At 38.8% G+C, this 27,442-nt stretch overlaps 1 protein-coding gene across 18 annotated transcripts in view; it reads right to left on the bottom strand.

Moving 5' to 3' along the window:
* The window catches only part of BCAS3 (BCAS3 microtubule associated cell migration factor), a 302,474-nt gene that overhangs the window by 258,423 nt on the left and 16,609 nt on the right, over positions 1–27,442 (bottom strand). For all 18 annotated transcript variants that reach the window (XR_007380784.1, XM_048967281.1, XM_048967283.1 and 15 more), the window contains exons 7-9: positions 20,424–20,496; positions 3,357–3,464; positions 695–771 (exon numbers count right to left, since the gene is read on the bottom strand). Coding sequence is in view for 17 of the 18 variants with exons in the window: in XM_048967281.1 (XP_048823238.1) it covers positions 695–771; positions 3,357–3,464; positions 20,424–20,496 (258 nt within the window). In the remaining variant the exon portion in view is untranslated. The remainder of the gene's footprint in view (positions 1–694; positions 772–3,356; positions 3,465–20,423; positions 20,497–27,442) is intronic.

Below are 27,442 nucleotides of genomic sequence, written 5' to 3'. Positions count from 1 at the left end.
TCTAGTAACACATTGATTACTTGGTTACAGATGTTGGGGCAGCATAGGGACACTTACTGTAGAGGAATAGATGTTGGAGAGCCTTCCCTTTTACAATCAATTGCCTGCTACTGAGAGGCAAGCAATAAGCTACAGCCGGATACAGGAGTCAGAACAAACAGTTCTTCAGGTTCAGGATATATGTAAAAGAATCTGCAGGCAAATACTACCTGTGGTTTTACTACTGCAATACATTACTGACCTACTTGAGCTCTGGGCCCTGCTGAAGTAAGGATAAACAAAAATCAAATACACCTAAGCTTAAGGAACAACAGAAAATAACAAATGTACAAATTGTTACCAATTTGTTTCCAAAAGGTCGCTTTCACACACAATCCTAAATTCAAAACCTGAACTCTCTGCACGTATTTGTGCAAAAGAATCCTTCAGCCGCCCAGAGACATCAATGCAGGTGCTTGCCAGAACTGTGAGAAATTAATTATGGCAACAATAAACGCAAAACAGCATGCAAAAGAGCCACAGATTCACAGAGTAACACCTGTAGGTTTTTTGAAGCAGCAGATTTCCTGAAACCTTGGCTGTAGCCATGGAGACCTGCAGATGCTTTCAGGATTTAGAAGCAGAAATTTTTAAAAATCTGATTTATCTTGTGCCACCTCTAGAGCAAAATGACTGAACCCAGCATGATACCTACTTGTCACAAAGAATTTTTTAGTGAAAGTGCAACTGTCAAAGGCAGCGATTTTCTCTTGCAGGACTACGACGAGTATCCTGAAAACAAAGAAATGGAACGTGTACTTTAAACATTAAATGCATTGGTTTAAAGATTCAATATCTAAATGTAATTATTTCAAAAGCATCAATATAAATTTTACTGTGATAAAGTGCCAGGTTACCAATACATGGCAGTTATTGAGGATTCTCTCTCATCCCAACCACATAACCTTCATTTCAGGAAGTACACAGATCTGATACAGAACAACACAGCGTATTTATGATTACCTTCTGCAGTAAAAGCTCCATTAGAAAGAAAGAATGGAATTGCAAGGATCCTGAATTACTTTCAATGACTCAAATAACAAATCAACAATTGGTAGAACACAAGCTAAATTTGAAATAATCCCATTGCCCATCTCAGTGCAAATTTATTAAACCACCATGTTGTTCTTTATTAAAAGCAGGATTTCTTTTCATGCCGAGGCCATCACTGCACAAACCTGTGAGAAATTTGTGCCAATTAGAAAAATTACAAGTGCATGTTTATGAGGTGTACATGTGCACCTTTATAATGTAAAATATCTGTTCGTCACCTGGAGAAAAACCATGACAGCTATGTATGAAACACCATACTGCCCAAATGAACAAGGGCCAAGGATGTAGATTTGGAAAGTGCAACATCTTCAAAGTGTGGAAACTTCTCAGTACATTTCCTTTGGTAAATAACAACTCAATGAGAGAAACTGACATATCCTAAATGTAATTGACTGAGGATTTTTTTATTTGCTTCTCCCTTCTATTATCAAAAGGATGCCTCTCCATCCCTTTCCAAGTTACAGAACTCAAATTTTATGCTATAATCTCTGCACGTATGACTTAATATTTGCTTCAAATAAAACAAAGTTTTTTCACTAAACAAAGCATCTTCCATCTCCTAGAACAAAGGAGAGGAAAAGAACAGAAACCTATCAACTCTCACTCCTTCCAAGAGGCTGAGAAAAAAGTTACTCAATGAATAATAGAAGGACCTTCAACGCATGTGCAACTGTAATGTATATATAAAAAACTATGTATATTTGATTGTAATATTTCCCAATCTTGTTAGATTTTTGTTTTCTGCTCTTTGAAGGAGGTACTGTCATTCCTTATAAATGAAACCTACCTGATGGATGATTCTAGAGTATAAATACATAAATAATAAACAGTTCTCCCTTCTTCTGCAACTCAAGTTTTATTTTAAACTCAAAACTTTGGACTCCATTAGCCTATTGTATGGTTAACGCACCATTAGCACTGCACTTGGCCACATTTAATGCATTTTCAATCTGAAATTGTGAGCTTTCTGTGGATAATAACAGAATCTGATACATTCCAGAAAAGCAGCTACCCTGAATACAGCCACACAGCTTTGAAGTAACTTTTCCATTTTTACCACTTAGGAAAAGAAACATTAGACCTTTTAGTTAGGAGAGACTTTGAATGATGATTTGCCTTTTGACTGTTTTTACAATTGGATTTTTCTTCTGCTAGGAGGCCAGGCTGGAAAGATTTACTATCATCACACTGTACACAAGGGAACTTTAAATTTTTCAAGGGATAGTTGCACAGATAAGTACTGAACTCCTTCTGACAGGCCTTTAAAGGAGCAGGGACCAAATCCTGGCATGTAACTCAGCAACTCAATCACTGCAGTTGATCTATTTCTTCATACAGTGACCCTACCCACACCCATGGTATGTACATTGAAAGAGGATAACGAGCACTACAATCCTTTACTTCTTTAAAGAAGTTTACACCACCAAAATCTCATTATATAATTGGCTGTGGTATTAAAGGTGTTTGCTCAGCAGTACTATTCTTCTTCTGTTTGCTTTCACTTGACCTAATTTAAAACATTAGTGTTTAAACTGGGCAGGAAGAAGCATCAAAGCAGCACATATCACGGACTTGGGTCAAGAAGTTCTACCAGGAGTACCAAAGGATTATCACCAATATCATCATGCAGAAGATGGATCCTGGGTTTTCTGGTCTCCTTTAAAAATATACAGTAAACTACAACAGTGTGCAGTTTTCTGTGTCCAAAGTTCAGAAAAATCTGAACCCATGACTGCACAGAATCGAGGTATTTACAACCTGACATTCAATCTTCCAAGTCAGAAGTCAGCTGACAAGTCCAACTAAGAGATGCTTTGTTACTTTACTCAGGAATTGTTCTCCATAGGGCACAGTGTATGCTAGGATTTTTTCTGGATGTGCAGGAAGGTAACACATCTTGCAGAACCATGAAACACAAACAAAAGAGACAAGCCCTACACTGCCAAGTTGGACATCATTTAAACTGTGATCTCATTTCTCCATCTATAGGCAGAAGACAAAGGATTCCAATGATTCCTGTTCACTCTCATCACAATTTAGGGAAGCTTAAATGATTTAATATGCAAAATGTTTTGCGCTTCAGGGAAAGGCACTGGAGAAGCATATTGTTGTACTCAAAATATTACTTGAGAAACAGCAAACAGAAGATAAGCTTGCAGCAAAGTCAAAATAGTAAAACCAAGGAGTGCTCACACCAGAAACTGCACCCATTACTGAAATCCTGCAGGCTTTAACATAGAAAGAAATATAGTAAACATCCTTACCTTTTATTGCAATGCAGATCATAAATAGGAGTTTTGAACTGTATAGACTTGACCATCTCTCCTGTTCGTAAAGAATAAAGGTCCACACAGCAGTAAGGTGGGCTCGTGCTAAAATGAATAAAGAAACGTGGGATTTTAACAGAAAGAAGGAATTTTTGTAAAGTGATTTTCGTACTACTTCAAGACAAGCCTTCATACATTTAGCAATAAAAGCACAATGCTGCCGAACACGGGACCACTATAAGCTTCCTACATTTAGGGAAGGCATGATGACCAACTGGGTTACGATAGCCACAGTGGTCAAAAACCTTACTGTGCAACCAATTAGCAAGCACTTAGCTTCCTTTGTCCCAAACTAAGACTTTGGAACATCAGATCCGACACAAAATACTATTCGTTTAACAGACATGAAGTTTTTAGGCTACATTTAAGTCATTTTAAAAACATCTTACTGAGTAACACTTCCCTTAAGGGAATACTTCATTCTGTGCAACAGCTGAGCCACATGACTATTCATTTGATAGAGACGCATTACACAGAACTTACATTACATCTCTAATGAACTTTTGTTTGAGTTATATAGATCTCTTCAACTGCTTCATGTCACTTTTATCATTTAAATATAAATAAAACTCATAGGGCCATTTCTTAGTAAAAAGGCTTGCTTTCTTTTGAGAGGGGAAAGTGCTGAGTGTTCCGATAGGGCTGAGGAAGGTAGTGGTGGAAACCATTTTACAAGCTGAGGAGAGGCTTTGATGTGGCAGTTCTTTTCCATAACACCTTTCTTCCACTCCAAGAACACATTAAAATGTTGGCTTCTTCTGGGTCAACGAATATGAAGCAGCACAAATTGCCAGCTGTACAAACATACGCTAAGTATTGGTAAAGGAGGGTGTTTCCCCTTACCCCTATCTGTTTTATTTTATGGAGTTTAACACAATTCCTGACACAACACTCGCTTGTCCTTTGGATCTACTCAAGTCGTTCAAGAATATTCCGGAGAGGAAGAATACAATCCCCAACTATCTGCCTTAACTGCTGTGAGACAACAAAATGCTGCACACAATACGTACACAACAGAGAGCCAATATACCATAAAAGCAAAAAAAAGACAACAGCCAAAGAAATAATAGAAAAAATCAGTTTGACATTTTGCCTATGAAAATTCTTCCCAAAATATACATTTTTCTAGGCACACACTCAGGCTAATAAGTAGAGGGGTGCTATTTCTTACTTTTAAGCACTTCAAAGGCCCTTCAAAAACACGTTTAAAACAATAAGACTCAGGTTTAGTTTCGTTGTGTTGGAAGCTCATTGCTGCTACAAAATACAGAAAATCACGGACAGTCTGTGTACAAGCTTTTCCTCATAGAAGCACATTGACTACTGAAAGAAAATTATTATTTTGACAAAGAGTACAACAATTGTTATTTCAAAAACAGGAATTACACAACCTCATATAGCTAAAATTATATTTGCATAAGTGAAATCCATTATTATTTCCATTAAAGCTCATGTGGAACATAACTACACTAACTGTTCCACTGGACATGTACATAATTGCATGACTGTAATTCAAAAGCACACATCTAAATACACACAGCACCCTCAAAATTATTGGAAACAATCAATCTTGCGCTCAGATGAGTAATTTTTATTACATCATACCTCTCTTCTGGCTGCTTGTGAGGACATTCTATCAATGCTTTTTGTGAGCTGCACTGGCTAAAAACCAGCAACCTTTGAATTCGGTGCTAATGATGAAGTAGGTCATGTGGACTGGGCCAAAAGTACTCTAAAATTCTACTCAGCTCCAACTCAACTCCTCCTTCCAACAGTCTTTTCATTCCCTGGTACACTGCAATCTGTGACCAGAAAATGATGTGCCAGGTTGTTGGTGTTGGTTTTGTCTAATTATTTTCTGAAGTACGTATGAAGTCAAGGTCAGATAGATTTCAGAAAGCTCGTGGGACTGAATGAGGAGAAACAAATGGCAATAGCCAAAAAAAAAAGTCAGATCAATAGTTTCAAGATTTTAATTTCATTGTTCAACAAACCCAAATAGAAGGATTCTCCAACACTTCAAAATTTAATTCCTTCCCCAAATAAACTATTTTTTGACTACTCCAAAAATGTGAGCCTTCTGAATGATCTTCCTTTACCCTCCTTCATATCTTTCATCTTGCAGCAAAATCAGTTCTTCCTAAAGAGGAAAATGAGGATTATAGACACTGATCTAAGCATTCATTTATGTGTCATAGCACTTAGAGAATAATAAGAGCATCATGATTAGGCTACACTGCTCACAGTCAGTAATAAGAGCTCTCCCTCCCCCATTTCAGTGATGTCAGCGTGGTGGGTTCTGTCCTTTCCCTTCCTAGACTCCAATATGCAATGGATTCTATACTGGCCCATTTTAGCTTGTTAAATTAGCAGACAAATACCACTTCGTCCTTTTTTTTCCCCTGTACAGGAAATTCTCTGGCAGGTTGGTGCACCAAAAGGGCTTACTGAAATGTCTAACAAGCATGGAAGGAAGATAGGAAGTAAGAGCACAGGAACTGAGCAATAAAGGATGTGCAACAGGGCTGCAAAAGCTGCAGCTGGCTTGCCATCACAGAGCTGCCACATAACACATTTTTCTGATGCTCCTCCGACATCTTGGTAATTCCCAACCTTCTTGAAACAGAGAATGCAGGGATTTCCATCGCCAACATAGCAGAAGAAGGTAGACTCTATGATGTTCTCTATGTTCTTACAGTTGAAGATCTAGAATAATCTGGGCACCATTTCTAAAAGCTTGAAATCTGAACTCCTTTTAACTCATTATTTAAGGTGCACATTAAATCAAATCTTCCAAACTCAAACATAGAGAATGAGTGCATTTTGTCTTCTTTGATATCACTTCTGCCATCTATTTTGTTTGATTATTCTGTTATGAATTTCAGCTGCAAAACCAGATGCATCCAAGTTGCCAAAGAAAAGCACCAAAACCACTACGGATTGCCAGACAGAGCCTAAAAAATCTGCAAAGCATCTCAGAATTGTATGAAACCAGAAATATTGCATCTTGCTCTATTTCAGGAATACAAAATGAACACTCATTTCATCAAAGGTTCACACAGCCACAGTGTAAATGTGCCTGAAATAAGCCAGCTGATGGCCTATGACAACAAACCACCGCTATCAAACAGGAAACAAAGCAGAGGGACCTCTGGCCAAAGAGCTTTCCTTCTGATAATCTGCAGCGCCAATGGTTCGTGCTTATCTCATTGGTGAGAAGAGTCTGGTCGTATTTCTGTGTACCGTGATGGTTATGTAAAGAGGAAAGATTAAGACAGGAATGTGACAGCGCTGGTTTTTGCGGTCTGGTAATTACATTAAGTCTGTCACAAATAAAATTCTTGCAAATTACTCCCACAGATTATGAACAAATTTTTGCTGTGTATCCTGTTTGTTAAATAGCTGCTTAAGGAAAAGATAACAACAACTGCTTTAAAGATAACGGGCAAAAAAATTAACAACTTCAAAACATGAGCATTAATAAATACACAATAATGCACAGCTCTTATATCTTGTATTAGATTGCTGCAGTGCAAGGACAGAAGAAAAATAACAGATGCCTTGTACAGCTGGCACTTGACTACATCTGTGCTTATGCATCACAACATAAGTATCACCTCTTCACAGATTTGTTAGCAATGACTCACAATTTATAAAAGCTATGTAAAGTGTTTGCATACGGAGACAATGTACAAAACACACAATTTTTCCATGAAGAATGGACAAGATCGGTGGAACCAAAGTGAGGCTGTCATTTTCTGCTCCTAAAAAGCCTTTGCAGTACTTTCCTACAAATGGCAAATTCCTATGTAAATCTCACTGAAGAATTTTAAAAAACACCTCAGGACAAACAGTGTTTGACTGGCATAGGTATCATCCCTACAGCTTTTATTCTCTCTTCACAGACAATGAGGCCAGAATTTCTAGAAAATGAGATCAAGGAAAGCATCTCCCTCCACCTCCTTTTGCTCTACTTATATGCAATATAAGCACAGTGAGATGTGCAGGGAGGCCCCTTTGGAACAATGACAAGTTAGGAGATCTCAACAAATTTTATATAGCAACAAAATCAGTAAAATAATAGAAACAGCCTTCATTAGGAGAAGTATACAGTTGTACAGCACATTGTAGCCATTTCCTATCACCTGTAGTCCTTTATAGAGACTGCAAATTTCTTCTGAAGAACAGTTCAGTTATTATTGATAGCAAATGTGGCAACAAAATGAATTCAAGTGAATTTAAAATGTAGGATGGAACAAGGGGAAAGAGCTTCTTTCCAGATGCAGTGCACGAACTGATCTTTGCCTAAGGTACCATTCTGCAGAGTGCTGTGTGTTCTTTCTGCCTGCTGGAATTGCACCACATTCAGCCCATCTTCTAAATTACACAAAGAATTACATTACGTCTGCCTTGTTCTGCACTCTCACAAGGCAGTTCCTTACCTTGTTTACACAGGACAAATATTACACGTACTAGCAGCAAATATTACACGTACTAGGTTTCCTAGAGTAACGATCGTCATTTCTCTTTTATAGTTTCCATAATAAAATGAAAATTCCTTCTTGCTCTGTCATGTATTGATGTTCCTAATGCACAGGACAATATTTAAGGTTTTCAGAGGGGGTGGAGATGTAAAAAAACACATCAGCATAATTATAATCTAACATATAGCCATAAAAAAATTAGTCTTTGATTTAATCACTATTCCAGTTTTGATACTTTCAGGTATTATCTGGCAAGTTATATAACAACATTCAACAAATTCCTACTTGAATTTGATGGGGTTGAGCCATGCAACCGTACCAGTTACAAGTTATATTATATAGTTAGCACAAATTATTTATTGTTCTAAGTACAGTATATTTAGCAAGCTATTCAGATCAGTAAATTTAACAGCACTTGCTAAGCCACCCTCAGACAGCAGGTCACAGGCTTCCAGTCAAAAGCAATTTGACTTTTGCCACGCAGTCATTCCACGGTTACCGCTGGTTTACATAAAATTATTAATTCAAACACATGGCAATTATTCTGTCGAGATCTGTCATCTTTGAAGTTTTGTTTCACAGTAGAAAAGCTCCTTTTTCATCACAGTGTTTCAAAATGAGGTCAGGTGAACGGTGTTATTATTCTATTCTGAAGTGCCATTTAATTTCCAACAACAAGACTTTTCAGTGCTTCTAAAAATATAACCTCAGGTGTACATCAGCTGCCACACTGTGTTCCCAGACACACTTTCCACACTAATGTGGATGCCCAATTAGTCAGACTGTCTTCCTTATTCTGGCACATTCTTCTTGTGATGGTTTATTTGTTTCCATTTCCTCAAAGCAGTGGAAGAGCCCACCAGTGAGACAGCTCCACGCTCTGACACAGCAGTGGCTGAGATCTCCCATAACCTCTGCAAGCTGTGGCACTGGCACCTCAGAGAGGGGGAAGGAAAGCAGAACAGAAACGGAGCGTGCAGTATTGTTACTTAACTGGATACTGGAAGAAGTCGTTCCTGAATCTTTACACTGGGAAGTTAAAGCACAAGATTAGGTTATGATCTTTTAGTAAAATTCTTAGCACATTGACACCACAAAGGCAACTCTGTTCTCCTGAGCACCCCGATGAAGGTTTGCTCACATTAACAGATTTCCAAACCTAGAAGGACCATCGTTTCTTTCTAGGCCAAGCACACAATGTCTCAGAAGCTCAAAGTATTTTTATTTTTTACCAAGTAATCTAACCTTGTCTTAAAAGACTTCGAGCAACAATCGGTGCTCTATCACTAAATAAGTTGTTCCAACATTTAGAAAAAAATATTTTTTTTATGAAATTACTCCTTCAAGACAGAATTTGTACACATTCTGCTTTTAAAAAACAGCCTTTATGTCTCTGTCAACAACATAAATAAAGCTACTTGTACCCATATATCTTTTCCATAAATCAGTAAGTATTCAAGGCAGTCCAGTCACTGGCTAATCTGCAATAAAATGGAAAAGATTTTAAGCCTTATGTTGCAAGTTTGTTTACCAGCCCTGGCACATATTTGCAATGCTTCTCTGAGCTCTCTGGTACTGCAGCATTGTCATCTTCTTTCTCAAGGATGTACAACAGGATGGAACTCTACTTGCAAGTTTATTGACTCCCCCTGGAGAGTAAATTCATTTTTCTGTTCCTTGTTAATGCTTTTTTTCTCTTTGTTTGCTTTGTTTTTAATAAATCCAAGGAGGCATCATTTATTCCTCACAACTTCACTGCAGAAGAAAAGGTCTTGCTGAGACATTCGCTATGTAGACCTCTAAAATTCCCTGGCTTTCTGCATCACAACTTTCTACAATGAAAACTTGAGAACTCAACTCTGTAAGTAATTTTCTTACTTGCATTCACAGCACTTGAAATTCATTCAGAATCAGGAAAAGCAGAGTAGAATTTCTGAGAAAGTGACACTTCCCAAAAATGAGTGTGCAGCAGTGAAACACAAAGCAGCACAGACATTTTAAGTGTACCACAAATTGCAAAAAGCATGGAAGCACTTATTTTTAAATAAGAAAAACCTGTACCAGTCCTAGACACATGTTACTAAATCCAATCCTTTAAATACAAATGAGGAAATTATTTGATATGGCACTAAAATATTTGTGTTAAATACCCAAAGATACAAACTTCTCTCTTACATCTTCCTCAAGTATTTTGACCAAATCCATCAGTCTACAATAAAATTTCCATCCTCCTCTCACCTCACCATCATTGTGGTCTCACCAGAATACAAGAAAAATATTTTCAGAAAGTCATCAATTGCAAAGAAAATGTTTTGTTTGAGGTACATTACAAGTCCCACCTCAAGGAGTGAGAAAATAAGACACCAAAAGAAAACCTTATTGGTTACCTGTGTGTGAAATAAAGAAAATGTGGCTTATGTGGCTGGGCCAAAATGACCACTAGGCAAGATTCAGTACAGCCATCTGCCCATACAACATACGAGTAAACTACTCCTTTTTTGGAAAAGGAAATAGCTAAAAGGGAAACCAGTGTGCTTCAGATCACACGCAGTGCTGCATTAGGACAAAGCTAGGTCCACTCTTTCACCAATACAATTCTTAACGAAGTTGAACTGCATTAAAAGACAGAACTTTTAATCAAAAGTCTCTGACATAATCAACATCATTCAAAGATTTAACGGCAATGGTGCATCAAAACAAGCTTATTGTAAAGCAATTAAATTCTTTGCCTTATTTTTCACGTCCACCCTCATGAATACATTCCCACTGGCAACTGATGCTAAGATGTTCTACACTGGACTGTACACATCATTCTTTTCAAGGGCACTCACACAATCTGTTAAGTTTTTATCAATTTAATTAAGAATCTATGGCAAAAGATACCTTGCCTTAGCAAAAGTATGCACTTTTGGAAGAGATTTAAGGACTATTAAAAAAAAAAAAACCATGCCAGAGAATTGCTACATTGATTCTATCTATGTTCTTTATATGGTTAATCAAAGTAATGAACTGGCTTAATATTTGAAATTCATTATTTTGAAGGGGTTGGGGGTAAAAATTTTTTTATCTACACATATTTCAGTCTGTTCTTTTCCAGAAGGTTAAAAGCATCAGTTTCTTCCATCAAATCCCTTTCTTTAAAAATAATAATAATAATCCTATTTTCTGTTAGGTTCTGAGCTGGCTTCTTTCCCACTGTTTTATCAGCATCCATCAGTTCTCTAGAAGCTGCTGTTTGCTGCGGACACCCAGCCCCTGTGAAGCTGCTCTAATTACCACCCCAGAATCAGCTGTCAAGTGCCACTCCTAAGTGGCCAGGCCAGTGCTCCCCTCCAGGAGATCAAGTGCATCCACTTACCACAGCAACAGAGCACAGTGCACATACTGCACACGTGTGCCACAGACAGCATTCAGCACAGTGGCATGAACATACAAAACACTTTACACAAACATGCAGCACCCAGCTCTTCCTATCCAGACCAAAGCTTCTATGTGTCCACATGGAAGCTACTTAAGTTTTTGTTTTGTTTTTGTTTTTTTTTCAAAGAAACGAAGAAAATTAAGCTAAAAGCAGACTGATGGCTGTAGGCAGATCTGCCACTCTATAAATAGGCTTCGTACAGACATTTACAAAAAATAAACCAATACAAAGATTAATTAACACTTTACGTAATGTTGAAAGATCAAAACAAATAATTATGTCCAGGATTTGTTTCCGGGGCCAAAGAGCAGTATTTACCTCCACGGAAAATATAAAAGTCAAGCATTTATACATCATACAATACAGTAATGTTAACTGAAGAGCTATCACTCTGAACTTCATGTGCAGGCATTTAAGAGACATCCATTCATGATGTTTACTTATACAACAATTGAAAACGGAGATACCAGGACACAACTACCACCCTTGTCCTACAAGGACTCATTCTGAGGTGTGGGTGAAGGAAGCTATCTCAATACATGGTTTGAGCAGCAGGGAGTTCTAAACTGGTCCGGAGCAGGATACTGACAGGAGTCAGCCTCTGCAGCAACATTCTCCTGGTTCCTAACACTTAACACAGCTCTGTCAGAAGAAAAGATGCTCTAAATGCTTGCCATGCAGGACAGCAAAACAGATTCAATTCCTGAGAGAACTGACAACTCTGCATTAAATAAGAAAGATCAAAATGTTCATTTCAACACATTAAAAAGCAAACCTACCAAAGGGCAGTGCAGGCAGGCACTTCCCAACTAGCAGTGCACACTGCTGACACAAGGAGGTTACTGATACCATATAATCATGTACCCTGGTTCATAAGACAGGCAAAACCCATGACCAAATACAGAATGACAACTTGTTTCCACTTGCGGGGTGGTGTGGGGGAAGAACCTGCAAAGACAGATTTCCTTGACAGTCACAGAACAGATTGAACTATTCAGGTCATGGATCGTTTCAGTTCTGTTCAATAACTGTGATGCTCATTTTTGTTCAACCAAACCAATAGCTCAGCCTTTGCTTCTATTTGTAGCCTAGGTGTCAGTCTAAATGTACAGTGACAAAATGAGGAAAATTTAACGTCTGGTTTTATCAGCACGTTGGTATTATCACAACAGATATTATGAGAACAGCACCCTTTGTTCAGGGAGATCAGCAAAACGGAAGTGAACCTTGCAAAATACCAACAAGCCTTGCAACCTCCACCTCCTCACCCTGCAGTTTCAGCAGCAGATGCTCTTTCCACATTCTGCTTTACCGACAGCACACAGCACGCTCCTCCTCCCTCACACTGCCTGCCCATAACATTACTCATTCTCACCGCTGGAAGACACTTTCTAGATGTATGTTTTTTTCAATTTCAAAATGCATGAAGCTGCACAAAGCCAAACAACAGCCTACAACCTACCTTCATGTAGTGCAGCATGTTGTGTTACATTGCTCCATTCCATGGCATGTGGCATGCCTGTCACTGAAGTGTAAAATATAGCACAAGCTGGCTTCTCAGCTGCGGCACGCTTTAACAGAGAGACTGGAGTGTGACACACTTTCCACTTCACTGAGACATACCACATGTTACAAAATATAGCTGTCCCATCGCATTTTGAGTTAGTTAATGCAGGGAGATAAGCAGCATCTCAAGAGATTTGTTTATCAAAAGGCTTATTTGACCATAGCTATCACTGAGGAAACGTGCATCTGGAGCTCTGCTTTTCAGAGCAGGATCAGTTTTTCTGGTATATTCTGAACCAGATTTTGTTCTGCTGTGCAACCAGACAGTCCTTTTACACCAAAGTGATGAACTTGCCCTGGCTATCTTTGGTCATTCTGTGAGCATATGCTTAACTCAAAAAATGTCTGTGAATCTTGGAGAGCATAAGCAAAGATTAACTTCTGTGCAGAATACAACTGCATTTCTGTCATACCTCTATCAAAGATTAACATCTCTACGAACAGCTGATCAAGCTCAAATTCCAGATGTGTTTCCTCCAAAAATACAGAACAAAATACATGTAAGAGTTGTCTTGCCCTCCCTTTCCTCACTGTCAAATGAAGCAAAACTCATCACTGACACAAAGGTATGCAATCTGTGTTGCAATAAATGCCACACTGATTTTCAAGTTTGGACAAGATGGACTAAAACCAAAAACATACAAACATCTTGTGTATCAAGAGACAGCCACATGCCACAGCTTAATAGAAAAATATCAGATTTCTGAGCTGATGCTGAAATATCTCAGCTACAGCCAGCTTTCACCAAGCAAGTGCAGATGCCAAACAGAGCACTTTGTAAGTGGAGCCACTCACAGCCCCAGCCAGCTCTAGATTTTATAGATTGAGAAAGTGTGTAAAATTCCAAATCTGCACCCAAGGTTTTTCTATTCCTTGGTCTGATTGTTTACTGCATTATTTTATTGGCAGCACCTTCTGATCAACTCTTTATGGGGGAGCGCAGGGATAGAACAAGGGATAATGGCTTTAAATTAAAAGAGAGGAGATTTAGATCAGATACTGTGAAAAAATTCCTCATTTTGAGGGCAGTGAGGCCTTGGCACTGCCCAGAGCAGCTGTGGGTGTCCCATAACTGGAGGTGGCCAAGGCCAGACTGGGCTCTGGGCAACCTGATCTCTGGGAGATAAAGCCCTTCAAATTGCATTGACGACACTGATTACAACTTCTAGTGTTACTTTCTTAAGGCTTGAAAAATAACGTAGGATTAGTTATACTGTATAAGTATTTTATTAATCTAAATTACAAATAATTTTTAAGCTTGTGAGCAACCATCCAAAAAGTGCCTTACAGCCCCTCCTCTGAGTGATACTGTGAATATATTACCTAGTCAGAACCGAAAGAAGGAGAGGATTAAGCAGGACCTTGCTCTGAGAACAAGCCCTATTGCTTCTTCACAAGGAGGAAATCTTTTAAATACGCATTCTGAATTATTTAAGGAAGAAAAATGCTGTCTTTTGCTTTATAAATTGTTTCTAAGGGTAACATTTTAAAGCTACCATGCTCTGCTGAATAAATGCCTGTTGTTGCATTTCACAGACCAGATCAAAACTAATAAAAAAGCATAATTAGATCAGCTTTTCTTTAACTACTATCAACCACTGTGTCTTAATGGTCTTTTTTCTCACTTCAGAGATGTAAAAGAATCTAACCTGCACATGAATGTTAGAGCTCAAACTCATTTGACTTTTCCTCTGTATATTAAGTATTACTGAAGAAAAAAAGATAAAAGAAAGAAATCAAGGACTGCGGAGAGCAGCTGCTGGAAGAGAGTGAATGGCATTTATTAGGGGATACAAAGTTCAACTACTGTCAAGTTGTAGCGAATTAGTCAGGAGGCAGCAGTTGTGAATCAGTGCAAATACCGGGCTGTAACACGGTTTGTAATTAGCTGCTCACACTATGAGTGTGAAGTGAGCAATTATATAGGAAAAAACATATTAAGCAGCATCTCTGAATTGACTTCAGATCTCCACTGTCGTGTTGGTATGCCCAGAAAAACGAAAGCAAATCATCCCAAAATTTCTAACACCTTTGCAATGCACTTTAAACCCTTCTTACAGTATATAACAGAAATAACTGTAGAACATATAAGAAAAGAAAATACAATCCTGAACTGTTCTCTGGGCCTGCGTCACTTTGATTTACAACAGTTATTTCTAAGACAGACAAAAACACACAGATGCAAACAATTACTCTATTTTTGTAGGCAACAAGTGAGGTGGGTGGTAACTGAGAAATTTTGAAAAATCCTGTCACAATATTCCATTTTTTCTTAAGTAACCCTCATCACACAACAAACGCTCGCCACATCAGAGACTTTCCAGGGCCTGAAGGGCCGCTTTGATTCCAGACCGCTGCAGGCATTAGCGGGGACGTAATTAGGGTAAAAAGTTCAACCACAGTTCCATGTCTAGAGTGCTGCCAGAAATAAATTTCCTCTCATTCACTGGTTTCTACTGTACCCTCCCTGAGAAACATATTGAAAACACATTTATCTTTGTAGAGTTTGTTCCTCTTCTAATTAACTTTATAGCGTTTACAGTATTTAATAATTTAAAGTGGAATTTAAAGTGGCCCTGGAAGCAGCAGCTCTCCTGTAATGGCGCTGTGCATTATCTTCTCCCTGTAGTGCTTCTTTTGACAAGTTACTCGAGGAAGGTATGTGCTCCAGCTGGTTTTATCTGGCCGTGCATTTAGCAGAAGGCTACTTCCTTCCCTCCATCTCCTCCCCGTATCATTACACGCACGGGGGGTTGGAGCAGCCGTAAAATGAAACTGTGCCTCAGCTCGGAAATCTGCTCTCCCGAACCTCCGCACAATCCCAGAGATCACTTAGGAAAGGTTTATCTTTTTACAGCTTAATAAATCAAGGCTTTAAAAGGTCACCGCTACCCCCAGTTCTCACCAACTGGTCAAAGCTTGACCCCAAATACTCATTTTCTTCCTTCCAGTTTTGATCCAAGATTAGCAGTTTATTGTAGTTCAAAGGTTATTTCTTTCTATAGTTCAGACAAACTCTCGGTATATCAGAAGAATACCAGATCTTGCTGGCCCTAGCGCTTACAGACAGAAGCATTACCTCGTACCATTAAAGCATTTCAGTTGGTGAGAAAATCTGCAGAAATCCCAGTAACCGCTAGTTAAACATTACAGAAATACTTGAAGCACTTTGATATAATTATAGAAACAAGCTACAAGAAAAATCTCTGGGACACGAAGAGCTCTTTCTAAAGTAAAGAACACTGCTATCTTTACCACATAACATAACGATCAAATCCAGCATCAGCAGAAGGAATTTAAACTGCTTTACGCAGAGCTTGCGTCTCTCAGGATACTGAAAGCTACCACACAAACTGTTAAAACTAAACTGATTTGTCCCACTAACCTACTCTCCTAACCAGAGATAATGGCCTTCATCCCCAGAACGGAAGGAAATTTTTGCAAGGCAGGGTTAGGATAGCACTCTTTGCATTTAATGATGCCTTACAGCTTTCCATGAGTGCAGGAGCCTCTGGGACTCACTCCCTCAAAGTAACAGAAACCGGGGGGCTTGAGCCAGCCCAAAAGGTTCTGCTGTGCTCTTTAGAACCTGATCCCAACCTGCAGAAAAAACAATCCCTACAATCAAGGGGATGAAGGAGGAATTGTTGTTGTTGTTTTTACCAGAAAACAAATTTGAAAAATTAGGAAGTTATCACAAAACAAAAATCTGTGTTGTTTGGACTGTTCTAGCCAAGCTGAGATGTTACAAAGGAACACAAACCTACATTTTCCAGTAAGTTTCCTTTATTTTGAAGGGAGGTACATTACAAGACACTAAAAGAAGCAAACATCCAAACATCCAAAAGTAAATAAAGGTTGCTCTCTAGAAATGTAAGCCCATACATCCTTGACGGCGCTCAAACAAAACATTTTGCAAAGTCCTCAACAAAAGACCAAAAATATTTCACAAACTTCATGATTCTTTGTCATGGGGTCCAATCCAACCATAAACCACAACCAGCTGCCCATCCAATTGCGATGCCTTATTATGAGGAAGGCACCCTTCACACATTCAGTGGCATGATTCAGTCATGGCAAAACCCGGCAAGCTCTCAGCACAGCCACTGCATTTGCAATGGTATTCTGGTAAAAATAATCCAGGGAGAGCTACTCTGAGGAATGTGAGAACTGGGAACAAGAACTTCATTCATCATAGCCCATTTCCTTCTCTTGGGTGATCCTTCCAGAAAGCTTCACTCTTTGTCTCTGACAAATCATTTTGCAGCTAGCTAATTTTAAACACTGAAAGCCACAGACACTTCAAACTGCATGCTGGATTTCAGCATTAACAGTTAGTGCTCCAGAAAAGGAACAGGGCCCTGATTTTAAAACAAGAAGTTGAGAAAACATTAATGCTTTAATTGCATTGGTTTTAGTTCTTACTTATGTAAAGTTGCCTTCTCCCTAAACTTTAACACCCCCATAAAAAGGTTCCTGAGGTAAATGTGTGTTAAGGTTAGGAGGTTTTAATCTACAGTAGCCACATTAATAAAGTATGCTTCCTGAAAACCTGCTGCCAATTGATTTGCCTTGTAAACTGGTCAGCAGGGCAAAAAAATGCTGGCTACCCGAAGTTATACCCTTTGTTTGCTCAGACCTACTCCTCCTTCTTTAACTTACCCTTATTTCCTTTCCCCTCCCACGATTAAAAAAGATTATCTCTTGCTTCTCATGCCCTCAAATGACCTCCATCCAATTCTTCATGTCATTCAAAATTTTCTCTCACTTGAAGCCATTAAATTAATACGCCTTTCTAAAAATATATACTAAAAACCTAGCACATGTTTTACGGGCTGGCTGATTTCAGTCAGGTGAATGAAGTCTTCCGCTCCCCATAAGCACAAGGTTAGGAAGCCTACTGACCTACTGGTTAGGCCTCAACTGGCCTTGATCCTATCAGCAAGAACAAAATAAGCATGGCTGGACAAAATTCCACAAAGACAAAATCTATGCAGATGTTCTTTCCTTTTTGGTTTTCCTTTAATTTGCAAATCTTGTAATCTAAGACCGAAGTTGACTGAACCAACATCTAAACCAGCATGCAGCACTGGCCAAAAAACACAATCTGTTTCCCATTTATGTGTCAAGGCTGCATCCTTCTGGGGGGCTGAGAAAATTTATTTCAAAAAGATTATATAGTGAAATCATGCTAGACATTTCAGTCATTTTAATCGATGGAAAATCTGACTTCTAAAATACAAAAATGTATGTACTGAAAGCTAGTCAGAAATTTAGATATAAGGCAAAAAGTATAGAAAACACAAAATTTTACTTCCCTGGTAAAATACTTGTCACCAGGAATACAAAGATTGAGCTTAGTGGCACTACTGCAGCACTTCTACAAAAAGCAGGTGCCAGAAATTAATTTCAGTGTAACAGTTCTTCAGTTTAGCACAAAAACAGCTTTAGCACTTCAGTCCAAAGAAATTTATTACAAAAAAGGTCCCTTTCACCAAAAGGGTGCAAGTGTTTTTACTCTCTTTTTTTTCCCTCCTTTATTCCCAAATAAAGTCCTTCCCCACATGACACCAGGCTCTGCAGGGGACATTAACAAATCACCACTTCACTTTAAAAGCAGAGAGGTCTGCTAAGCTCTGTTAGATCCTGAAATGTAGCAGGCCAGAAATAAGTTACCAAAGGAATCTTCCACTGTGCAACAGTGAAAAAAAGTCAAGATTGAAAAATAAGTTTGCTGATTTTAGGCAAAGATTGTTTTGCATAAAACTTGTGTACCCACCTGTATTTCATAAGGAAAATTTCAAAGGAAAGAAGACCTAGCGCTGCATCTCACACATTATTCATTACGTCTCTTTCCAATAAGGTACATGGTACATAAGAGAAAGTAGTGAAGTTATTTGATACTGGTGGTGTTTTTGAAGCTACTAATTAATTACAACTTGAAAATTCTTTGTATTTCAGACTGATTAACGTTCGGCATTAAAAAATACCTTTTTAACCTATTTTCCTCATTATAGTTAAGCTACTTTACAGCTAAAGGAAAAGAGAAGAATTTCCTGACAGTAACCACTAATGCAGACTAGTGGTCAGAACCAGGAAGTCCCAGCTCCTAACTCACACGTGTCAGTATCTCATTGATATAGCCCTAAAGATAAAGTACTATTAAATGCCATTATGAAAAGATGGTTTATACTGACATCCACTGCACTATGTCCTATTAAATTCATATTGCTTTAATGGTTTAACATCCTAAACACTTGAAACTTCCTCATGCAATTTCAATAGATGCAGATGTTTAAATTTCTCAAAATATTTAATGCATTTTAATAGATGCACGATTCTCTAAAATCACAAAAGATGTCAATTCATTTAAGTACGATTGCTCATCTGTCACACAGTACTGCATATACACATATATTTAATTACTCTTCAAAACACAGGTTTTCTTAAGGTGGTAATGTACAGGAATTGCTAAACTGCAATGAAGTTCATGATAAAATCTTATGAAATCATAAGTCAGGTGTTAAATACACTTATTCTTCAACATTCATCCATAAAAACAACAATTTCAAAACACTTCCTAGAAGAGCTACAGAAAACAAATTCCATATAAATGTCACAGAAAAGACAATTTAGATGGTAATGACAATATAATGACAGTATGCCAGGTGGAATCTGAATGGAAACCGCATCTCTCTAACCCACACAGTTTTTGTTTTATAGATTTAAGAGGAGTAATATTAATATTCTAGTCCAACAGAGTGAGAAGTGTCCTTAGGAAACATACAGAGACCCGACTGTCATCCTTCACACCCAGAGTGATTAAATTCTTAAAGAAAAAAAAGTGTGGCACAGAATTAGTCTTACTGTTGTAAGAAGATTTACTTCAACTCTTTAGCCTTTGCATCGGTGTAGAGGATTACCCTTGAAAAGCAAATATTTTCCACTAGGCATAGGTGTAAATCCTTAGCATTGAACAGTGTAACTAACGGGGACATGAGCTATCTTAAGGCTCTTTTGAGTGATGCAACAATACTGTCCAGAGTGCATACAACAAGACTGTTAATTCTCTAACTCAAAGTAGATTTCACACAGATTTTGATCACAAGCAGTGAACATCTGTAACACTGAGGTTGGTTGGCGCATGTAATTCATCCAGAACATAATCACTGCTTGAAAGCATCTTCCAATTGCTTTTCAACATACAAAGATTGCTTCGGACACTTCTGAATAATAATTCTTTAGGATTATTATCAGAAAAGGCTGATCATAAACTTGTGACTACTGGAACAAAATTAAATAGCTTTTCGTCCATTTTATATCAAGATTATTATTTTTTTTTTACTCTTTTTATACAGCCAAAGTAATACACAAATGTGTGCTGACACACTGAAAAAAAACTTTGAAAGCAATTTGCAGTGTTATTCTGTGAGCAAAAACAGTATAGAACTATAAGATATAATTGTTTACTTCTGTATTTTCAGATGACATTGCAATCTACACACAAATTTATTCACAAAAAAATATTCTTACCCTGAAGATCCAATGCTTTTGCACACACCAAGGAGAGGCCGCTTCTCCGAAAAATTGTCACATTTCTGAGCATCTAGTGAAAGAGAAAGCAAACAAGAAAAAGCAAGTCACCATACATCATTTGTGCCACCTTTCATAGTACCTGTGCACTGGGGCTGGGAGGCAATATACTGCAAAATATTTAATACATAATGGAAAACTTGACAGCCTGTGCAAGATTAGTAATAGAAATACGAACAGGCAGAGCAACGAACAGTGGGAGAGCTGTTTTTGAAGGCAGTAACAAAACGAGCAGCACAACGTGGCCAGGATTTCGGAGTTGTTTTCTGTTTTTTCCAGTTGGGGTAAAGAATTCTGTAACTACGGAATGACAAGTAACATCTGCTAGCTATTCATTGTTTAACAGAAGTTGCCTGAAAGAAGACTGTCACCAGCTCTGTGTGGGTTTCCCACACTGGTTTCCCATCTACTCTACTGGGGTATAAGTGGAATATAGGAGAGTTAACCATAAGTATGCAGTGGAAGAGCAGACACCCTCATGTTTCTCTGTTACAAGGCATGCTGCTGGTGTCTGCCCTAGCAGGGCCATGCTGACACCCCACACCACCCGTCTCAGCAAATACAGGATTGAATTCAAAACAGTCATGGCACCAAGCAACTTCAGCTTCTGGACAGGCAACCTGGTGACAGCACCCCCAAGGTAAGGCACCAGGAGCAGAGCTTCACAGGTACAGCTGGCACAGCTCTGCCTGCATGTTTGTCACCAGAAGTGGGCAGCTGCTGCCCAGCTGCACTTACACCCTGACTCCAGAGCTGTCACTGTTAAATATGCTGCTATTCTTACAAGGGGACTTTAAAAGTTTTGAAAACTTCATCTTACTGATAAGGAAACACAAATCGAACAGAGTAGAAAACATATCTTTGTAACAAAGTTTCACTAAATTTCAGGGTATGTTTCCAATCCGACTTGAAAAACAGAAACAGAGCAACACCATGACCAGCGAATTTCTTTCAGCCTTTGCCTTTTCAATTATCTCTCTGTATCTCCATCTGTAGGTGTGGACTTTTTTTTTGGTCTTCATTGTACATCAGACCTTTTGATCTACAAAGAATATTAGTGTTCCAAACTAATTCCCAGATACTGGGGTAGCTGCACCAAATCAATTATTCAGAAAGGCACAACAATTAACAATATACATTTTCACATAACAGCCTCTGTTAATTATTAATAACTCAGGTACATGCAATTAATTTGTAACTGTCCAGAACTCTCATCTACACAAGGAGAAGGCGTCCCTCCTACACACTGGGGTATTTACAAAGTTAAATGGGTCACATCAATAATTTCACCACCAACAATAGCTTTACAAGCAACCCAAAACAGCCAAACGTATTTTCCTTTTATTCCTATTATTTCCAGGTCTTTCATGAGTCAGATCTGTACTGCATGTACTGACCTGTGAATTGATAAATGAAACATACAGATTCTTCTGAAGAATCTGGCAACCAATTTGTTTACTGCGATCCATTACCGGCCCAACTCCGTTTGTTTCTGCTCACCTTGCTGCTCTCCAGCCTTCATGGAGAAATGCTGACAAATGCTGGCTACTGGGAGCGCCGACATTGATTTAAGTGGACACAGGAGTTTACCTGAAGCATTTAACTACATTTTCTTTTTTATTTTCTTAACTAGGATATATCAGACAGGCAAATTCCTGTTTATTACTGGTCTGGTTCTAAGTTAAACAACAAGGAAGAGGGATGAAGGGTAAGAAAGGCGGCCGCGAGCACAGAGAAACAACAGCACAAAAACAGCAGCACCCGTTTTAATACCCACAGAACAGCTTTGCAAGATTTGCACAACAGGTGCTGGAACTCCTGCTTCAGTCTGCAATGGCCAAAGCCCTCATTTTTTAAAAATGCATTTTCTACCTTAACTGCATACTTTGGAAACGTAAACATTAATACTCCAGGAAAGGATCATTATTTTGAGGACTCTGCAGGGCATTAAATCAGGTTAATAGCGGTTCTGGTCATGAGATTGCAAAAAGCACCACGTGCTGCTCTCTGCGGCGCTTAATGGAGTCAGCAAACCCATTCAGTTCAGGGCTGGAATTTAATCTTCCAAGTTGCGGTGGATTAATTTTTATTTGTAAAATTGTGTTTATTTGCATGTGCAATGCACTGAGGCTGTACACACCTGCTGCACGCAGTGTTTAACCCAATGCAGCAGGATGATTGAAATGAAAAGCAGCTAGCTAAATCCCTCAAATACAAAAAGTATTGAAATCCTGTTGCAAAGTCTTTTTCTTAAACTCCTTTTATTCTAAATCCTTTTAATTCTGTCATATAACACTACAGCATTTATAAAAAAGCTGGAAATCCTGACAAATCACACAATTAAAGTAATGAAAACTGTTTTTTTTCCTGCTAAACAGGCACCACCGTATCTACAGCTCCATTTAGATAAATTATCTCTTTGTGCTTTGTTTAATATAAAAAAAATATCAGTTCAGTTGGTGTACTTTAAGCTGAAAACAAACAATATCTGCAGCTAGATGTCATTTCATCCAGATCAACATTTAGAACTTAACAAAGTCAAAAGTTTATCCACACGTAAGCTCCAAGCAGCTCATGCTCGGTGCTTGCGATGGGAGTGTGAGCAGCCATCCCATCCCCTGGGCCTGCAGTAATGCCAATAACAACAATACCTGTGAGGAAAAGAAAAAGAAACCCCCTTGATTTTCACAGGAGCTCAAAAGCCAATTAAAAACCATGAAAAGCACCCTCGTTCCCTTGAGCAAGAAATTCCCCACTTAGAAGTCAAATTCTGACCTATTTAGCAATAGCATGCATGCATGATGGAGTGTATTTTTCTGGTATGAGATTCCAGTGATTGAGACAATTCAACAACACAGAGCATCTCCTGCTCAATCAGACCCTTTTTAGTTCTGTCAGTTGAGAATTGGGTTGCATTTCCAGTCCTGCCCCACATCAGCAGTACCCGGGAACACAGGAAGCCACACGTTTGGCACTCACTACCCATGGCTTTCACTCCCTATTTTGCTCCTTCCATTCAGCAGAAAGAAAAAAGGGGCTGTGACTCCAGTCCTCGTCCTTCAGGTGCTCTTTTAGGACCTCTGTGCCAGACTACATCACTGTATCTCCCTCCACTTCCAGCATCACCCAGATACTTCAAGTATCAGCACGCCTCCCCAGTACCTGCAGCAGCAGATCTGCTTCCCACATCCCTCAGACATTACACCCTACAGCCCCCTGCCTCTCCAGCTGAATGTCAGTATCCATCACTAATAAGCTACAGTGGTTCAAAATTCAGCATCAACATCAAAGATTTTGGTCAAAGAGGCAGAGCTGCACACATTGATAAAAATTTGTTTCTGTCTTCTTCTGCAAACAGCTTTATTGTTGGACAACTAAGTCCATTCTGCATGAAAAAATGAAAGACGGCTGTGAAACATTTGTGAGAGATCAAAGTTTCAAGAGTCATACATTAATTGAAGACAGATGGGAGTATTTCATTTGATCAAATCCTGTTTGGAAAAATTAAAAGACATAGCAGTGTAACGTGGTGAAGGCTTCAGGTCTGCTGGCCTAAAGGATCAATGCAATGTCACCAGAACAGAAATGGGAGTGTGGGGGTCAGTCCACACAGCTCCAGAGAAATCAGCATTTCCAAATGCTGTGCAATTCTTCCCAAAGGCATCTATTAAAAGGGTTACTTCCTCTGCTTCAGAACTCTGTTCTGTAATTTCTGTAATCCACCAACATTAACATTCATTACACCATAACAATATATGTAACAGTTAAAAAACAGCCAAACTTGAACGCACACCTGCATGACCCAATTACACCAACATAAACCCAGCTACAAATTGCTACTGCCTGTTCAGCTCGTAGGAGCAGTTCCTCCACCACACGTCCTGTGCAATTATTTTGGCCTTCTAGGACTTAAAACCACCAAGCCACCCAAGTGGCTGAACATCTCTAAGACTCACATCTGCATTCCCTTAGAAAGCAACCTTACTATTACCATTCTTTTAAGTCTACCTGCAGATAAAGCTGAGTCAGCTTTTGAGGTTCAAATTTTATTTTAACAAAATCAAATACGTAAGCAGTACACAGCAGAGATCAATCTGCTGAATTGGAACTTTTACTGCTTTAGATTTTGAACTGCAAAGCTAGTCTGTGTCCTAACTGTGTCTTAATTGTAGTTTTTCATGCTAATTCTAGTCTTCAGCTCTTTGTCCATGAGGTTCCCTTTGGTCACAGCTGTTGCAGACAAAACCTCTGGTTTATTTTTTCTTTCCTTTCTTAGCTCTATTTTTCTGTCTTATCAGCCAACTTGACCAAACCATCAACTCACTGCAAAACGTAGGACTATGCTATCACCTTTTCTAGAAGTGGCATAATCTAGATTAGGGCAGTAAATTAATTCAGTTCACTGAAGGGATTTATTCTCATAATGCTGAGACACAGCAATAGGCTTTTACAGATAATGACTGACCTGAACTTCAATACACAAACCAGTCATCACGTACACCTGAACCATGAATTACCACACATGCTGCCATTCCAGTACTCGGCTTTGGACTTCCCTTACTAAGCAGCACTATTTTCTTGGTTGACTTTTAAGCTAAACAAGTCTATCCGAATAAGCAGAACAGCACAAGGCACGAAGCCGGTAGTTGGCCAAGAAGTTTTAAAGTGACCTCAGTTAAATAAAGAAAAATGGCAGACCATAGCACTTCAGAAAGCAATACTACTCCAAAAATGTTAAAATATATGCTTTTTTAAGTGCTGGAAAAGTTCTGGAACTTTTTTTTTTAATGACTTCTTTAGCCAAAGAACATACAACAAAAAGCAAATATCATTTCTGAAAGTTATCACAGAAATAATAAAAAACAAACCTGCAAACAAAAAAAGAAAAACCAACCAACCACAAGGCAAACCTAGGAATACTCAAGTCAGAAACCTCACCAACACACAAACTTCGTATCATTTCAACCCAACAATTCCCACTCATGAAATCAGTTATCCCAGGAAGACGAGAACAACAACATCCAGAGAAAGAGGTGAGAAATTAGAAAAGATGTTGAACAAAGTCTATGAATGAGCAGGCTAGCATGGCTAATGGTCAAATTCACACCGTACTGGTTGTCATTTTCATTATTAACGATGTCCACTCTCTGATCCTCACTGTCGACAGCAACAGACATCACCAATTCTGGAAAATGCCATCTCTGATGATCCCTTCTGCCCAGCCTTTCCCTGCATCCTGCCCCCTAAGGACTGTCTGCACGCTGTTCTTTTCCTGTGATAGTGCAAGCATCTCATTCACAATAAAAACAAGGAGTTTACAACGATCAAATACAACATCATAAAATATTTAATAGCTGTTATCTCGCTATAAGAAGAAATTTAAAGTCTTCCCAGTGTCAATGGGATCCTTGTACACTTTGAATCATTGATCAAAAATGTTTCTCATTTGCACAAGTGACAAAAGCCTTTTCCTTTCCCCCAGCCATCACATCTTTGCTGCCTCACGATCAGGCAACCTGTGCCCAGTGCAGTGGAAGAAAGAGGTTGGAGACAATCACCTAGAACACAATATTACTGTAGAATCATGGAAAAGGCTGAATGTAGCAACTGCTACATCCAATTACTTATGCTTTAGGTACCTCAAGGTGAACCTCAGGGGAATCAGAAACAGAAATTCTCTCACTGTTCCTGACCCTAAATTTTGTGGGTGATGTATAGCAGGTCCACAGAGAAGAGTAAGTGCCTACATTTCCCAGTGTTATTTACAGCAAGCTCTCAATTCTTTATGGACATCCTCTCCAGGCTGCAGCCCAGCCACACCGCAGTTACACCAGTGCTGCAATGCAGGGCAGGGTCAGGCCTCCTGCTTTGTTAACTCAGACAAAGCACTGCAGAGCTGCAGCCAGGCCACAGCACTCCCAGGAGCCACCAAGCTGTCCAGCACGGCACAGAGCCTCACCCAGCACTGTGGACCCGAGCTGGCAGCATGCAAAGGCTGCCAGGAGTGCCTGTAACCTGTTACATCAGATCGGCAGCCTCCTTTGCAGTAAGCCTCCATGAAATAACTCTTTTCAAACAACGCCTCATTATGCTGTGAAGCACATGATGCAGCAGAGAATCTAACATCAAAAGACTACAGTATTTTAACAGAAGAGTTGACAAACTATTAAGTTCTGCTACTGTAAAGCCACCACGTTAAAACCATAAGCTTTCCTTTCACACCTGGGAATGAGTTCCTTATCACAAACTAAGATCTGTTTCTAGGAACGTGCCAAATGCATCCACCCAGAGAGCCCCACTTTCAATAACTCCCTTTTTGCAGCTTTACAGTAAAACAGTGCTTCAGCCTACTGATAATAATCAGCTTCTCCTTTACAAATTCCTTTTATTTTGAATCATTAAAGCTCATGTGTTAGTTATCTAAGGCCTCTTATTACAGCTTTACTTTTATCTGATTCCAAATACTGGTCAATGATACATTCACGTACTTTCAATCAAAGATTTATTTAAACCAAGCTATGTAAAAAGAGACCAAAACATGTTTTTAAAAGGTTTGATTTAATATGAGCTAATTTGAATAGTTTTCTAATGTAACAAATATCATTGTCAAATGCTATATATGCCATTTAGAGAAAGAAAAAGAGTAACAAAGTGTAACTTACTAGACTGAAAATCAAAAAGCACTATTTTGCCATCAGGAAAAAAAAGAGCTTGTAGGTACTTTGATTACTTCAATCCCATCAACACCTCTTTTTTCTTCCTTTGAGAAGGAAGAGGCACAACCATCCATCGTGTAGTGACAAACATCAGCAAATAATCATAGCTGGACAGAAATTACACAGTGCTCCTCCAAACAACTCAAAAGGCACAAAAGCTTGTAAATTATTTTACTTCAAACAGCATTAGCCCATAATAAATTGGCCCATAATAAATAAATGTTGTCTCTTGCCTAGAGACAA

This window comes from Lagopus muta, chromosome 20 (genome assembly GCF_023343835.1).
Source record: "Lagopus muta isolate bLagMut1 chromosome 20, bLagMut1 primary, whole genome shotgun sequence".
Classification (NCBI taxonomy): Eukaryota; Metazoa; Chordata; class Aves; order Galliformes; family Phasianidae; genus Lagopus; species Lagopus muta.
The sequence above is the reverse complement of the archived record's forward strand: the minus strand, read 5'-3'. Positions and strand labels throughout refer to the sequence as shown.